Below are 16,937 nucleotides of genomic sequence, written 5' to 3'. Positions count from 1 at the left end.
CCTTACGTTGCCCTTCCCTGGGTCACTGCTTCAACCCAGAGGTGCTGTCTATATCCCCGTGGAAAGCCCAGCAGGCAGGCTGAGTGCTGACCCTGGCAGCAGCAGAGTCCCTGCCCCAGCACACAGACCCCGGGGCACAAGGACCCTGCTCACAAGGACAGCCCTGGGCACCCCTCAACCATGCCCAGGAGAAGACAGCTGTCCTGCCCTGTCCTTCTGATGGGGCAGAAGGGAATCCCTTCCAAGCAGCACCTTCTGGTCCTATAGAGAATCTATCTTCCTGACAGACCCCACAGACTGCCCCATGTCCCAGCTTTAGGAGATCCCTCCAGGAACAGAACCTGCATTGCCCTGCACCCACAGACATACCCCGGACATACTCACAGGTAGAGTGCTGAGGATATTTCTCCTCCAGTGAGCTCTCAGCATCTGTCAGCTCTCTCAGCCTCTCAGGTCTCCCCTTGATGCCTACAGGCAGTGTCCCCAGCCCTGTGTGAATGGCAGAGGAGCTGCTCTGTGGCAGAGCTGTCCCTCATCATTGCTGTAATGTTTCATCAGCTTCCACTGTCCCAGGAGTCCAGCCCAGCTACAGCAGAGGAGCAGGTGAAGGTGTCATGTACCCCTCGGCTCCTCTGAGGTATTCCTGAAGCTCAAAGGAACCAACTTGGAAAGACACTGAAGTCCTCCCTGCCATCTGCTCTCTAGTCTGGGGAGAAATCCTTCTGTCCAGCAGAGTCCTTTCTCCTAGTCAAGCATCAGCTGGGCAGAAGAATCACTTTTCCTTGTCTCCACATGAGGCAGGACCCCCAGAAGATGACGGGAAGGGGACTCTTTCCCCTTGGGGAGGGTAAAAAGTATGACAAGTGACTAGAGGCACCTCATCCTTGCTTTGCAGCCCTGGGGCTGAAAGGGGATGCAGCTCTGGCACAGGGCTGCCTCCATCCAACCAAAGCTGGGATTCCTCTTGCCACGGTTCCAGTGGGCACAAAAGAGGCACCTGCTTCCTGGGAGCTGCTGGTCCCAGCTCTCATGGGAATTAATGGGTGGGAGGCCAAGGAGGAGGTGTTCAAACACCAACACCCAGTGAAACCTGAGGGGCCAGAGGTGCTCCAGAGGCGTGCAGGGAGATCCAAGGTCAAGGAATCACAGAACGTTTGGAGTTGGAAGGGACCTCAAAAGGTCATCTAGTCCTACCCCCCTGCCACAGCAGGATCACCTGGACTAAACCACACAGGAACACATCCAGGTGGGTGTGAATGTTTTTAGAGGAGGAGACTCCACAACCTCTCTGGGCAGTCTGTCCCAGGGCTCTGGCACCCTCACAGTGAAAGAGTTTCTCCTGACATTCACATGGAACTTCCTCTGCTCCAGCTTTTGCCCATTGACCTGAATAAGGCCACCCCTCAGTCTCCTCTTCTCCAAGGTAACGAGGCCCAGCTCCCTCAGCTCAGAGGAACTGGCCAGCATTGCCCCTCTGCAGAAAGAGGACCAGCTCAGAGGACATTGGGACAGGCTCCTGGAATGGCTGCATGTGAAACGTGGCCAGGCAGGATCCAAGGATTCCCACAGGGAGGCACATGCCAGGGGGTGGCCTGTCACTGGGAAGCTTGCCCCACCTGGCTCTGGGCCTGTGAACAATGCCGCCTGCGGTGAGAGCGGCACCCCATGGAAGAGACCCCCCTCCAACTGAGAGAGAAAAAGACCCTTTGGGAGGCCTGGCAAATCGACTCTATTGGAGCCCTTGGGAAGGCGGAGGGGAAACAAGAGTATTAGTGGGAGTGGAAATCATTTCTGGCCTAGTCCAAGCCCAGGCATTTCCAGGATCAGCAAGAGAACATCCAGGGCGGGCCCTGACAAATTGGTTTTGCTTTCTGCCAACCCCCAGTCTGCTCAGTCAGACCAGGGCAGTCATTTCACTGCTGCCAAGGGGCAGGAGTGGGCCAAGGAAGGAGGAGTCAGGTGGGGATTTCACCCCCCGTGTTACCCCCAAGCTAATGGGATAGTGGCGGGAACTAATGGGCTTTTGAAAGGGTTTGTAAAAGCTCACAAGCCACACTGGGCAGAACGTCTCTGGGATGCAGTTCCCCAAGTCAATGATTGCTGGGGAATAATTGGATGTCCCAACTCAATGTCTTTTGACCCAAACCCCAAATTTAATCCCCAAACCCTACACTCCCAGCACCCCAGAAAAGCCATTTTTCTCTCCTGGTCTGCCAGTCTTGGTAGAAATGCTGACCATTGGGACTGTTCCCCTCGTCCTGGCTGAGCCCCTCAACAAATACGCTTGGAAAGCAAGAGATGCCCATGGGAAGGAACACAAAGTCAATACAAGGTGGATCATTCCATCCTTCTAATAACAATCTACGACCAGTTCCTTAATACAAACTAAGTCTGAGTTTTCTCTCTTTTCTTTTCCAGATGGAATCTCTGACACCTGGTTGAAGGAATAGATGAAGCTGTTAATTGTCTGTATAGTTTAGTTAATAACTGCTTTGTTAATATTTATAGGACGTTTACCAGACTGTTAGAAACATGGTTTTGATTGACCATTCTCACCACCTTTAATATCTGAGGAAACTTTGAGCCCCCCTCTTCAGCCTGGGGTGGCAAAATGGATTTATAACTTTAGGCCAGCAGGTGCCCAACGCTTTTAACCTGACAAATTGTTGGGGATGTGGGAGCCCTTCAGGATTTAAAGACTGGCCATGGACATTGAAACAATATCCCCAAAATGGCCCCTGAGTGATCTAAGTGACATAACCATTGGTCATGATTCATTCTATTGGAATGAGGAAACAAATCCATGGAAAACCCCAGTTCCAGAAAAGGGGGAATATTGTCTGAATCGGAATGACAACAATGGAGGTTTTGTGGGTCATAGTGTGTGTGTTATTGGACCTTCAGGTGTGGAAATCCTTGTATCTTCCCTGGGTGTCAACCCATTAATTGTGCTACTTATAATCACTTTTCCTGTCAGAGGTGACATGTTATGGTGCATGTTGAGCAACACCACTGGTGAGCAAAACTCATCCCTCAATGGCTAAATTCGGATTGGGTCAATGAAAGTGGTCATAAGAAATGATTTGATAGCTTTTGGGCTTATAGGAATGGTATGGGAGTTGAGATATTGAGGGAATCCAACCCTTTGGCTTGTGGCAGAACCTGGTTGGCATAACCAACCAGGAAGTTACCATTCCGTTTGAGAATTAAGGTCTATGATGACCTCAGTCGATATCGAGGGTCCATTGATGTTTCTATAGCAGGTGGGAGTAGCCAGTCCTGGGGAAAAGACAGGTGGACCCTCCAATGTGTCGTACAACATATTGGACCTGCAACCTAGAATCCTAAGGAATGGATTAGGGCTGCTCGAGACCCAATCTATAATCTAAATCCCATTATTCGTCTACAAGCCATCGTAGGAATTATTACTAATGACACAGCTCATGCCCTCCATCTATTGGCCAATCAGGGGGCACAAATGTGAAGAGCAACATTAACACATCACATGGTTCTCAATTACCTGTCAGCCAAAGGAGGAGGCATTTGTGGTCATAAATGATTCTAATTGTGGTTTGAAAATAGATGACAATGGCAAGGTTGTTAAACAACCCACAGCCAGGATACAGAAGTTAGCCCATGTCCCCATTCAAACATGGGGAGGCTGGGACATTGAGATGTTGTCCTGGCTCCCCGTTGGTCCATGGGTTAAGTCAATCCTATTTTATTTGACATGTGGATTCACCACATTGTTGTTTTTACCACGTATTATTCCATGTTTTATACAATTGATTCAACATGTCGTAGCCAATAGGCAATTTGTAGCTCCTGCTTCACCTGAGGGCGTTAAAGAAATGCCCAACGACACCGTCAGCAGTATGGATCATATTAAATAGGGTGTTTTTACTTGTCTTTGCTTAAATCTAGAACAGAAGTTTTGAGACCCCAACAAAACATGTGCCTTAGACTAAGGGGGTGTGGAAATCCATTTTCCTACTGTGTATGCCGACCCCAAGCAGAATAGACCAGGGCAGCAGACCACATGAACCACAAAGGCCACAATCACTCTGCTTTGTATCACCAAAACCACACAGGTACCAGAATGCATAGATGTTCTGAATTGATAATAATAGAATCACAGACTCGTCTGGGCTGGAAGGGACCCCAAGGATCAGACAGTTCAAACCCCCCTGCCACAGGCAGGGCCACCAACCTCCAGGCCTGGAGCTACACAAGGCTGCCCAGGGCCCCATCCAGCCTGGCCTTGAACACCTCCAGGGATCAGGCATCCACCACCTCTCTGTGCAGCCTGTTCCAGCAGGAAGAGATTTACATTTTAAGAAGTAAAAATGCAATAGTTAATTGGATGTTGTTAGCTCTTGTGACCATGCTGTCTCTTTTCCTTCTTCCTCTCTTTACCTCCTATCATTCATGCCACCGTGGCATAACGTGAACGAAACAGCCATGTGGAGCCATAGGGTGGTCTAGGGGACTGTGTCAAACAATGAAGAGACTGTGTCAGGTGTTTGTCTCAACACTGCTGGAACATTACACCACCAGCTCTCACCACTGTCAGCAGTAGAGCAACGGTCAGACCGCAAGACCAGATGCATCCTGCCTTCCTATGCACCTGAATGCAGAGCTGATTAAGTTTAACCCAACCACTGTGCATGTGCCCAGACCCGGGGTCTGGAAGAGACGGGGGCCAGAGACCCCTGAAGACCACCTAAAACCTCCCAGTGATGGTATTGGGCAGACACACCAACACTGGGTGGGGGATGCAGCGAAACAAAGTAGCTCTTGCAATACGCTAATTGATTCCTGGAAGGAGTGAATACAACACAATAAAAGAACAGAGGTGACCTACATGGAGGGAACGTTGTCCCACCAGACCTGAAGACATTGGCCTGACAGGACACTGCAGCTCCATGGTGGTAGATATCGCATTTCTTTCCCCCCCCTTCTCTTGCACACTTGTTGTTGGTCAAATAAAGTGAATTGACCCTTGACTCGGTTTTGAGTCTTAATTCTGTTCCTGAAAATTGTGAAGACCTGGTCATGACAAAACTCCTAGTTGGGCATTACTCAGGAGTTAAGCCCAGGTGCCCCAAGCCACCCAGAGCAACCTGGGGTCTTTTGGAACACAATGGTGTGTAACCTCTGCCAAATTAGTCTGGTTTTGGATCCTGACAACTACTTGGGGAGGTTTAGGACCACAAACATCTTTCAGCCCTCACACCTTTTCTTTGGGAGCTATTGCTGGACATGTTGCATTTTTGAATGTGGATGCCTGTAGAGCCTGAAAATGACATCTGGCATTATTAGGACCATTCCCTTGACCAGGAATGACCTTAGCCCCAAGGATACCATGGTTGCTTGAGGACTACCTGGGGAGGTTTCTGACCAGGAAACTTGCTCAGCCCTGGAACCTTTTGTTTGCAACCTACATTAAAGGAGGGATATTCTCCCTGGCCCTACTTATGTTATTAACTCTATAATAACAAATAGCAAATTAATTGAATCTATAATTCCTTAATTGTGACAGAGGATGAAGAAAAGGCTGAGGCATTTTCTCCTCAGTCTTTAGTAGTAATAGCATTTGTCTACTGATACCCAGACCCCTGAGTGAAAAGATGGGGACAGAAAGTGGATGGAATCCCCAGGACAACCTGGACGACTGGCCCGCTGTCATGGATGGCTATGTGCTTTTTAGGAAAGACAGGCTAGGGAGGCGAGGTGGAGGAGTTGCTCTTTATGTGAGAGAGCAGCTGGAATGTGTTGAGCTCCACCTGGCTGTTGCCTCTCTAGGCGCGGTGACCTGGTTCAGGAACGGCACGGCGGCCACACTCTAGCCGCTCGGGCCATCAGCTCACAGACACCAACGTGGGGGATGGCAAATGGCGTTTATTAGTGAGTGGCACAGTGTTATATAGCCGAGGTTTACGATGTCATTTCCGCCCGCTTACATCCCCGGCTGCCTATTATTGGTTACCTGAGGGGAGGGGGGGTTCCAAACTTTCCAACATCCCGACATCTTCCGACCGCCAGGCCCCAACTACCAACACCTGGGGAAGGATGAACCATCCGTCGAGTGCTTGTGAGTTAAAATCAAGGGGCAAACTGGTATGGGTGACATTGTTGTGAGAGTGTCTATAGGCCCCCTGATCAAGAGGAGCAGGTTGATAGCGCATTCTATAAGCAGTTAGAAGTAGCCTCAAGATCCTGGGCACTGATCCTTATGGGGGACTTCAACTGTCCAGATATTTGCTGGGCAAGCAACACGGCCAGTCGTGTGCAGTCCAGACAATTTCTGCGGTGTGTTGAAGACAATTTCCTGCTACAGATGGTGCAGGAGCCTACAAGGGGAGGGCGGGTGCTGGACCTTGTTTTCACTAACAAGGACGGGCTCGTTAGGGACGTGAAGGTCGGGGGCAGCTTAGGACAAAGCGACCATGAAATGGTCGAGTTCAAGATCCTGGGTGGAAGAAGCAAGCCAAAATTAGGATAGCTCCCCTGAATTTTGGAAGAGCTAACTTTGATCTCCTCTGCTACTTAATAGGGGCTATCCCTTGGGCTACACTGTTGGAAGGAATGGGAGCCTGTGAGAGCTGGCTATTATTCAAACAGGGCTTCTTCCAAGCACAGGAACGATGCATCCCTTTGAGCAGGAAATTGGGAAAGAGAGGCAGAAGACCTGCATGGATGAACACAGAGCTATTGAGTAAACTCAAAGAGAAGCAGAAGATCTATGAATTGTGGAAAAAGGGTCTGAGCACCTGGGGAGAATACAGGAATGTGGTCTGGGCCTGTAGGGATGCAACTAGGAAGGCTAAAGCCCCCTTTGAAATGAAGCTGGCAAGGGACATAAAGGATAATAAAAAGGGTTTCTTTAGATACGTGAATAGTAAGAGGATGACCAGGGATAATGTAGGACCCTTGCTGAATGAGGAGGGTGTCCTGGTAACGGGGGATGCCAAGAACGTGGAGATACTGAATGCTGCCTTTACTTCAGTCTTCACTTCAAAGGCCCCTCGGGACCCACAGACACTGGATGAAAGTTGGAGTGTTGGGGAAACGAAGAATTTCCCTCTGGTTGAGGTAGGGGAGGTTCAGGAGCAGCTCAAAGGGATTAATGCACACAAATCCATGGGCCCTGATGGGTTTCATCCATGTGTGCTGAGGGAGCTGGCAGAGGTGATTGCTGAGCTGCTCTCTATCATCTTCAACAGGTCTTGGAGGACAGGAGAAGTGCCTGAAGACTGGAGGATAGCCAGTGTCACTCCAGTTTTTAAAAAGGGCAAGAAAGAGGAACCTAGTAACTATAGGCCAGTCAGCCTCACCTCTGTCCCAGGAAAGGTAATGGAACAGCTTGTTCTGGATGCCATCTCCAAGCAATTGGAAGAGAAGAAGGTCATGAGGAGCAGTCAGCATGGAGTCACCAAGGTGAAATCGTGCTTGACCAATCTCATAGCCTTCTATGATCTCATGACAGGCTGGGTAGATGGAGGGAGAGCAGTGGATGTCATCTACCTTGACTTCAGCAGGGCCTTTGATACTGTCTCCCATGACATCCTGATAACAAAGCTGAGAGAGCACGGGATAGATGAGTGGACGGTGAGGTGGGTTGAGAACTGGCTGTCGGACCGAGCCCAGAGGGTTGTGATTCGAGGAGCAGAATCTGACTGGAGGCCTGTGACTAGTGCTGTTCCCCAGGGCTCGGTGTTGGGTCCAGTCCTGTTTAATATCTTCATTGACGACCTTGACGAGGGAATAGCATCCACCCTCAGCATGTACCTGATGATACAAAGCTGGGAGGAGTGGCTGACACACAGGAACACTGCGCTGCCATCCAGAGAGACCTGGACAGGCTGGAGAGCTGGGCAGTTAGAAACCAGATGAAGTTCAACAAAAGCAAGTGTAAAGTCTTGCACCTGGGAAGGAACAACCGTTTGTATCAGTACAGGCTGGGGGATGACCTGCTGGAGAAGAGCTCAGTGGAGAAGGACCTGGGGGTCTTGGTAGATGACAGGTTGGCCATGAGCCAGCAGTGTGCCCTGGTGGCTAAGAGAGCCAATGGGATCCTGGGGTACATCCGGAGGAGTGTAGCCAGCAGGTCAAAGGAGGTGATCCTCCCCCTCTACTCTGCCCTGGTCAGGTCCCACCTGGAGTATTGTGTCCAGTTCTGGGCTCCTTGGTTTAAAAAGGACAGGGATTTCCTGGAGAGAGTCCAAAGAAGGGCCACAAAGATGATTAGGGGCCTGGAACATCTCCCCTATGAGGGTAGGCTGAGTAAGTTGGGAATCTTCAGCCTTGAGAAGAGAAGACTAAGGGGGCACTTAATTAAGGTTTATAATTATCTTAAGCAGGGGATGCAGGGGGAATCAGCCAGCCCCTTTTCAGTGGTCTGTGGGGATAGGACAAGGGGCAATGGCTGCAAGTTGGAGCACAGGAAGTTCCACACCAACATGCGGAAGAACTTTTTCACAGTGAAGTGACAGAGCCCTGGGACAGGCTGCCCAGGGAAGTGGTGGAGTCTCCATCTCTGGAGATATTCAAGACCCGTCTGGATGCCTATCTGAGTGATATTTCCTAGGGAGCCTGCTTTGGCAGGGGGTTTGGACCCGATGATCTCTCGAGGTCCCTTCCAACCCCTACAATTCAATTCTATGATGCCAGATAAAGTGTTGGGAGTCCCAGGAGGCCAGTGAGGGAACTGCTGCTCTGTCGGAATAGCAAAGTTCTCCAGGCAGGTTTTGGTCTGAAGAGACTGCTTTTCCTGCCTGTCCAGATCTCCTTAGGAGACCTCTGGACCAGCATCCATTGCAGCATGCTGCTGAACTTTCTTCCATGATCCCTTTATGTTTATATCAATAAACACATTATTGCCTCTCTCTTAAGAGTGAAGTGCATCCCTCTTACCTATCCCATCTGCGACAGTTGGGGAATGGCCTGTTGGAGAGTGACGGGGTACCTGGGGTCCTGGTAGACAGTAGGATGACCATGAGCCAGCAATGTGCCCTCCTGGGTAAGAGGAACAATGGCATCCTGGGGTGTATTGGAAAGGGTGCTCTTACTAGGTCAAGAGAGGTCTTTCTCCCGCTCTTCTCTGCCCTGGTAAGACATCACCTGGAATGTTTGGTCCAGTTCTGGGCCCCTCAGTTACAAGAAGGACAGAGAACTCCTTGAAAGAATCGCAGAATCACAAGGTTGGAAAAGACCTTTAAGATCATCGAGTCCAACCATTCCCACCCTATGCTAAACCATATCCCTACCTACCTCATCTACCCTTTATTTTGAACACATCCAGGGAAGGTGACTCAACCCCCTCCCTGGGCAGCCTGTTCCAGGCCCTGACAACTCTTTCAGTAAAAATTTCTTCCTAATATCTAATCTAAACCTGCCCTGGCCCAGCTTCATGCCATTTCCCTTTGTGCTATCACCTGTTACCTGGCTGAAGAGACCATTGCCCACCTCTCAACAACCTCCCTTCAGGTAGTTGTAGGTGGTGATAAGGTCTCCCCTCAGCCTCCTCTTCTCCAATCAAAACAGCCCCAGTTCCCTTGACCGTTCCTCATAGGATTTGCCCTCCAGCCCCTTCCCCAGCCTGGTTGCCCTTCTCTGCACTTGCTCGAGGACCTCAGTGTCTTTCTTATGGTGAGGAGCCCAGAACTGGACACAGCACTCGAGGTGTGTTGTGGGCTGAAAGAGCCCAGCTCAGGGCCACCAAGATTGTTAAGGGAGTGGAATACCTTCCTTATGAGGAAAGGCTGAGGGAGCTGGGCCTCTTGAGCTCGGAGAAGAGGAGACTGAGGGCTGACCTTATTCATGTTTATAAATATATAAAGGGTCAGATTCAGGAGGACGGAGCCGGGCTCTTCTAAGAGTGATGGTCAGTGATAAGACAAGGGGCAATGGGTACAAGCTGGAGCAGAGGAAGTTCCATGTGAATGTAAAGAGGAACTTTTAGACTGTGAGGGTGATGGAGCACTGGGACAGACTGCCCAGAGAGGCTGGGGAGTCTCCTTCTCTGGAGACATTCAAAGCCACCTGTATGATTTAGCCTAGATGATCCTGCTCTGGCAGGGAAGGTTGGTCTGTGTGATCTTTCAAGGTCCTTTCTAACCCCCAGTGTTCTGTGATTCTGTGATTCTGTGGCACTACTTCTATCACCTGTTGCAAAGTCTCCTTTACCTTCAGAAGTGCCATTCCCATTTCCTTACTTTAGCGGGGGGTGGGGCTGGTGTTGGGCTTTTTACAGTGTAGGACAAAGGCATTTTCTCCTCATTCCCTTTCCTGCTATTCCAAACACACCTGCTTTTTTTCTATCCATGCCAGTCCCTTCCCTTCTGCAGATGAACAAGCTCAGGAACAACAGCTCATTCCCAGGAGCAAAATGAGCCAGCAGAAGAAGGATGAGGCAAAGCAAGATGGCCCATTCAAGACTGAACATGGCTGATCTCAGCACTGGCATAAAGGAGACCTTTCTCCTGCCAAGCACTTACTTGCACACCCCCTCAGCACCATATTGCCCCCTGCTACAGCAGGGTTATGAGGGGTTGCATGGTGTTTGGGGGTATAAACATGCTTGCGGAGTTAAGATAGGGCTGGAGAGGCGGGGGGGACACTTAGTGTTGCTGGGGGGCTGTAGGGGTTGAGGCAGGGTCTTGGGGGAAGGTATGGTGTAATTTGAAGGTGAAAAGGAAGGGGTTTGGAGGAGTAATGTGGTGCTGGTGGGTATAGAGTTTGCTGGGTTATTATTGTTTGGCTGAGGAGGCTTAAGTGGTGCTGAGGAACCCATTAGTGCTGAGGAGGTGGGGCGTGGGGGACGCAGGGTAGTTCTGTGGGGGACATGGGAGGATTTTTTGGGGGAAGGGTGGAGTTTGAGGTTTATGGGGGCATTTGAGGGGCAACAAGGCGTACTAGGTTGGTTTAAGGCTGGGCTGGATGTGGGGGTTAAATTGGGGGGAACCCATAGGTGGTTGGGGAGGTGTTTTGGGGGGAGGTATAGTACGTACTGGGGAGAGATATGTTGGGACTTGAGGGGGAAAATAGGAGGTTTGGGGTTATGGGGAGTGTTGGGGGACCACCAGTGGTGCTGGGGGTTTAACACAGTGCTGGGGAGTGAGGGGTGGCACCCGTGGGTTATGTAGGGAGCCTGGGGGTGGTGTAGGCAGTGCTGGGGGTGTATGAGTGGGATTTCTTTGGGGGGAGCAAGGGGTCAAGGGGGATACAGGGGGGTGGGGGGTGCCTGCCAGGGTGCCTGGGAAGGGTTGAGGGTGGGCTGGGGGGCAGGATGAAGGTGTGGAGGGCACCCATGATTGCAGAAGGGAGGGCATCTGGAGGGTGTAGAGGAGTGTTTGGGTGAGATATGAGGGGATTTGGAGGTGAAAATGAAGCGGTGGGGGTAATTAGGTTTTGGGGATCCACCAGGGGTGCTGGGAGGGTTAATTGTGGGGGCACCCATGCGTGATGGGAGGGGTGTGAGGATGTTGTACAAGGCTTCTGGGGGTGGATATGGGTGAATCTGTGGGGGAAAAGGGGAGGTTCAGGGTAGTAATATGGTGCTATATGTTCCAGCTATACCAGCACCCACCTTCCAACCTGTTAAACGTCCAGCAGTACGTCCCAAGCAAAAAGTTGTGAGGGAGACAGACGTTCCTGGCCTGAAACTTCCCCAGGAGTACACAAGCAGCCCCATAAACCTTGAGAATCATGAATTCCCAGCCAAGGGAACAGTCCTAACAGTGCCAGCGGTCATTATCAGGCTCTTCCATAGTCCAACATGGAACATGCTGAACGTCCAGCAATGGAGTCCCAGGGTCTCTAACACCTATTGCTGCCATTTCACTGGAGGCACCACAAGTTGGAGAGACACCTGCAAGCACATGTGGACCATTAAAAAGATGGAGTTTCCCTTCAAAAAGACCTCGACAAACCTGCACAGGTGACCTAAAACTGGCCAAAGAGGGTATTCCATGCCAATTCCATCAAGCTCAGCATAAAGGGGGCTGGTGGGGGGGAGGAGCGCAGGGCTCTGAGCTGTAGGGCCTGAGCTGTGTGGTTTGGTGAGAAACTGCACTGGGCATCATCAGTGTGATATAATTTACTATTTTTTATTGTTTGATTTTCCCTCCCTTCCCCCTGTCTCCAATCCCTCCCAGCCCACATCATCCTCACAGAGAGAACGTGGCCTCTTGATGTCCAGCTCTTGACTGGAACAAAACCATGACAAAAGGTTCCAGCACAACACCCACACATCAAGACAGGCTCAGACATGACAGGTGGAGAACAGGCTGCAGGGAGAAGAATTTGGTCATTCCAGGAGATGCCATAGCAGTCAGAGGTGCTGAACAGGAATCTGGCCATGAGCACATTGGGCTGCACTGGGAGGAGAGTGGCCACGCAGACAAGGACCCTTCTTGTCCATCTGGACTCAGCACCAGTGAAGACACCTCTGGAGCAGTCAATCCCAGTGTGGGGCTCCCCAGTCTGGTGGAATGTGGAGAAACCCTCGCGTGGTCACAGAAAGTCTGACCAGATACAGTCAGGGGTCTTGTGTGGAGAGGCTGAGAGACCCGGGGCTTCTTTAGCCTGGGGAAGGGGAGGCTGAGGGAAGCCCTATTGTGCTACAGTGAAAGAACCTAAGAAAGAAAGTCAAGGTGAAACTGTAGCTTTGAAGGTCAGAGTGGACGTGAGGATAAAGAAATGTCATTCTGAGGGCAGTGCTGTGGTGTAAAATGTCACTTTGAGGAAGTGTGGATGAGCTGGTGGGTTTGTGTTTGTGGGAACAGCTGGCAAGGATGGAGACACAGCAGTGCAGGCAGGGACATCATGGGGTGAGAACATGGTCGGGAAGGGGATAATGTGCCTGCAGGGACACAGGCACAGGTGTGGGGAACTGTAGGATGGACTGTGGTACAGATGGCCAAGGGTGCTGAACAGGCTGAAAGGGCCAGATAGAAACAAGGTCCCTTTGGCTGTGGCTGATGGCCCTGACACAGAGGCCTCAGAGGAGAAACATTGTCCTCGTGGCCATGGAGCATCATTACCTCCTTGCACCCATGCCAGGGGAGGACACCATGTATTAAACCCCTGTCCTTCCATGGGGTCACACTGCCCACATCCCAAGGAAGAGCCCTTAGGCACAGGTGGGGGTCAGGATCTCCCTGCCCAGGGGCTGGGGGTCAGCACTTGGCATTTCTGCTTCATCAGACCCAGCCAGGGTGTCCTCAGCATCAGAGCTGCCTGTGCTTTGCCTGGGTTTGTCCTCATGGCCTCCAGTTGTCTGCTCTAACGAGCCCCTGGGGAGGCTTTGTTAGGAATGGCTCCCAGTGGGGCCTGTGAGTGCTTCAGGGTGCTTTGGGCATTCCTCCTGACTAAACTTCTTGAGAAGTTTCTTCATTCTCCTCTTGGTATCTTGAGGTCTGTAGACTCTGAAGAAAAGACACCATGGGGCTCATTAACATCCAGAAATCCCTTAAAACCATGGCTCTTCAACACATTTTAATTAAAAAAATAAGAATTGTATGACTAACTGGAGAGGTTTTATTTGAGTGTTGAAAATTTAAAAGGAGTTTTACCATGGAGGACTTTGTCTTAGGAAAAAATGTTTCTGTCACATCTCAGATCATGGAAGAAAGTTCAGCAGCATGCTGCAATGGGGGCTGGTCCTGAGGTGTCTTAAGGAGATCTGGGCAGGCAGGAAAAGCAGTCTGTTCAGATCAAAACCTGCATGGAGAACCTTGCTCTTCCCCAAGCCCAGCAGTTCCCTCACTGGCCTCCTGGGACTCCCAACACTTTTCCTGGCATCATCTGTGCTCACAGGCACAGACAGATTTCTCTGACAACAAACAGCAGTTCAACATGACACAGTTTAATACCCATGAAATCTCTCTCCTCAGCTGCTGCTACGGCCAAGCAGCGTGTGAAGGGGGTCAGCTTTCAGAGGAGATTCTCTCCCAGAACAGATTTAATCAGATACATAGGAAGGTCACTTATCAACACACTGACTTGCTGACAGAACAGTTCATTAGACTTCTGAAAGATGGGATGTTTTCCAACTCTCTGAATCTCAAAGCAGGAAATGGAGACTGAGCAGCATCTGAATGACCAAAGAGCAAGTGAAGGTGGAATTCAGTGAGGACACATCCATCTAGTCTGCTGAAAAGCTGTCCTTAGGCATGGCCACATCATCAGGAGAGGTGGAAACACCTGCATGATGATGGAGATGAAAGAGACAGACTGGAGGTAAGACAGGTAAAGGGGAAGGTTAGTATTTCTTCTGCTGCCGTGGGTACCAATACTGGTAATTCCCATTCTGCTCTTGTAGGAAAGCATTGCCACTCCAGACAAGTAGACAAATGTTTCAGGAGAAGAAGAGGTGCTTTTAAATTTTAAAAAAATAATAATAAAATAAAAGAAGGAAAAATTGTGTCCCTTTGGAGGCAGACATGCTGCAAATTGTGCATACTTTGTCATTTCGTTGTGTCTGGAGCAATGAAGACCTAGAGATACTCTGTTAGGAATAGGACTAATGTGCACCATGTAATTATAATATAGACAATCTAAAAGGAAAAAAAAATAATTCAGAAAATTAAAACCTACTAAATAGAGACTACATTGTGATTGATATGAGCAATTTATTGCTGCTTAAAATATCCACTCATCAGTTTCCACACGGCATCCTTGAGCTCCTGGTTCCTCATGCTGTAGATGAGGGGGTTCACTGCTGGTGGAAACACAGAGTAAAGGAATGACACTACCAGGTCCAGAAATAGGGAGGAGATGGAGGGGGGCTTCAGGTAGGCAAACACGGTAGTGGTTGCAAACAGGGAAACCACGGTCAGGTGAAGGAGGCAGGTGGAAAAGGCTTTGTGCCGTCCCTGCTGCGAGGGGATCCCCAGCACAACCCTGAAGATCTGCACATAGGAGACCACAATGAACACAAAACACCCGAAAACTAAACAGGAACTAACCACAAGGACTCCAGTTTCCCTGAGGTTGGCATCTGAGCAGGAGAGCTTGAGGATCTGGGGGATTTCACAGAAGAACTGGTCAACAGCATTGCCATGGCACAGGGGCACTGAAAATGTACTGGCTGTGTGCAGCACAGCATTGAGAAACCCACTGGCCCAGGCAGCTGCTGCCATGTGGACACAAGCTCTGCTGCCCAGGAGGGTCCCGTAGTGCAGGGGGTGGCAGATGGCAACGTAGCGGTCATAGGCCATGACAGTGAGAAGAGAAAACTCTGATGAGAACAAAAATACCAAGAAAAAGATTTGAGCCACACATCCTGTGTAGGAAATGGCCCTGGTGTCCCACAAGGAATTGGCCATGGATTTGAGAACAGTGGTGGAGATGCAGCCAAGGTCAAGAACAGAGAGGTTGAGGAGGAAGAAGTACATGGGGGTGTGGAGGTGGTGGTCACAGGCTATGGTGATGATGATGAGGCCATTGCCCAGGAGAGCAGCCAGGTAGATGCCCAGGAAGAGCCAGAAGTGCAGGAGCTGCAGCTCCCTTGTGTCTGCAAAGGGCAGGAGGAGGAACTGGCTGATGGAGCTGCTGTTGGACATCTGCTGCTGTCAAGTGTGGAGACCTGTCAGAGGAGGAAAAGGCACAGTGAGTCGTTAGGGAAATCATCTTGGAGGAAAACCTCTTCCAATTCCCATTGACTCTCTGTATTCAGGAGGACTTTTGGCAGGTCCCTTTTGTGCTGGCTTAAGGAGGGTCAGCTGTGGGCTCTTGAGAACGCAGTCCTGCCTGGTAACAGTCAGTAAATAGAAGGATGGTGTGAACTCAGACTAAATCCCCTGTGGATAGGAATGAGCTTTTCAGCACTGACACTCCAGTTTTAACCTACGGAAGATCAGAGCTTTGGAGATTTGCTTTCCTCCTCACTGCAACTGAGGACTGTTTCTTCTGTCAGAACTGCCTGACATTGCTGCTGCAGGGCCAGTGAAAAGTTTCCCTGAGTGCAGAGTGGGGAGAGCTGCTCTGTCCATCAGCCCTGGACTCAGCTGCCCTGTGCTGGGTGCTCTGTGATCACACCCTGGTATTCCTGTAGAATATCAGTGTCCGCACATGGGGGGATATCAAGGACGTCCCAAATCCACACTGCCATGGCATTCCTGGGAGGAGCTGCTTGTTTCTCCCTCCCTGACAATTGCTCTGCCGCCTGCAGCTTCCCCTGGAGCTGCTTCTCTTTGCCCATGTCACCTCCTGCTCTGTGCTCACAGACCTCATCAATCCTGCCCTGTGCTCAGCTCTGCTCTGCACACCCCTCCTGGTATCAGGGCACTGCCCTGGGGGAACCTCTGTGTGTGCAGGGCTCAGGAAATCCTCTGATGTGGACATTCTTGAGGGGAGAAATTAGTTCTAATACACCGCAGTCAGCATAGCCCACAGGAGAGGAAAAGTCAAAGCAAAGACTCTGCCTGACACGAAAATGCTTCCTTGTTGCTCTCCAAATTCCCTTTGGAATTTCTCAAGGATCAGCTGGAGCTGGGAGCAAAGCTGACCCAGGCAGTACTGTTTTACTGCAGAAGGACTTTATTCTGCTTTTCCCTTGGTCACTCCCTCAACCCACAGGTCCTTTTCTATCCCCGTGGAAAGCCTAAAAGGCAGGCTGAGTGCTGACCCTGGCAGCAGCAGAGTCCCTGCCCCAGCACACAGCCCCCAGGGCACAGGGACCCTGCTCACAAGGACGGCCCTGGGCACCCCTGGGTGCACACGCTGCTTCACACCTCTGCAGCCTTGCCCAGGAGAAGACAGCTGTCCTGCCCTGTCCCTCTGATGGGGCAGAAGGACATCCCTTCCAGGCAGCACTTTCTTGCCCTATAGAGAACCTGTCCTCCTGACAGACCCCACACACTGCCCCATGTCCCAGCTTTAGAAGATCCCTCCAGGAACAGAACCTGCATTGCCCTGCACCCACAGACTCC

At 50.7% G+C, this 16,937-nt stretch overlaps 1 protein-coding gene across 1 annotated transcript; it reads right to left on the bottom strand.

Annotated features, from left to right (window-relative positions):
* Positions 1–13,373: 13,373 nt before the first annotated feature.
* Positions 13,374–15,569, bottom strand: LOC311202418 (olfactory receptor 14A16-like; the record flags this gene model as incomplete). Its single annotated transcript, XM_084277007.1, has 2 exons — positions 13,374–13,430; positions 14,760–15,569. The coding sequence occupies 2 exons, from the start codon at positions 15,567–15,569 to the stop codon at positions 13,374–13,376; spliced, it is 867 nt and encodes a 288-aa protein (XP_084133133.1).
* Positions 15,570–16,937: the final 1,368 nt, after the last annotated feature.

Source organism: Gallinula chloropus, assembly GCF_964237585.1.
Source record: "Gallinula chloropus genome assembly, chromosome: 30".
Taxonomy (NCBI): domain Eukaryota; kingdom Metazoa; phylum Chordata; class Aves; order Gruiformes; family Rallidae; genus Gallinula; species Gallinula chloropus.
This window is presented reverse-complemented; position numbering and strand designations above follow the sequence as displayed.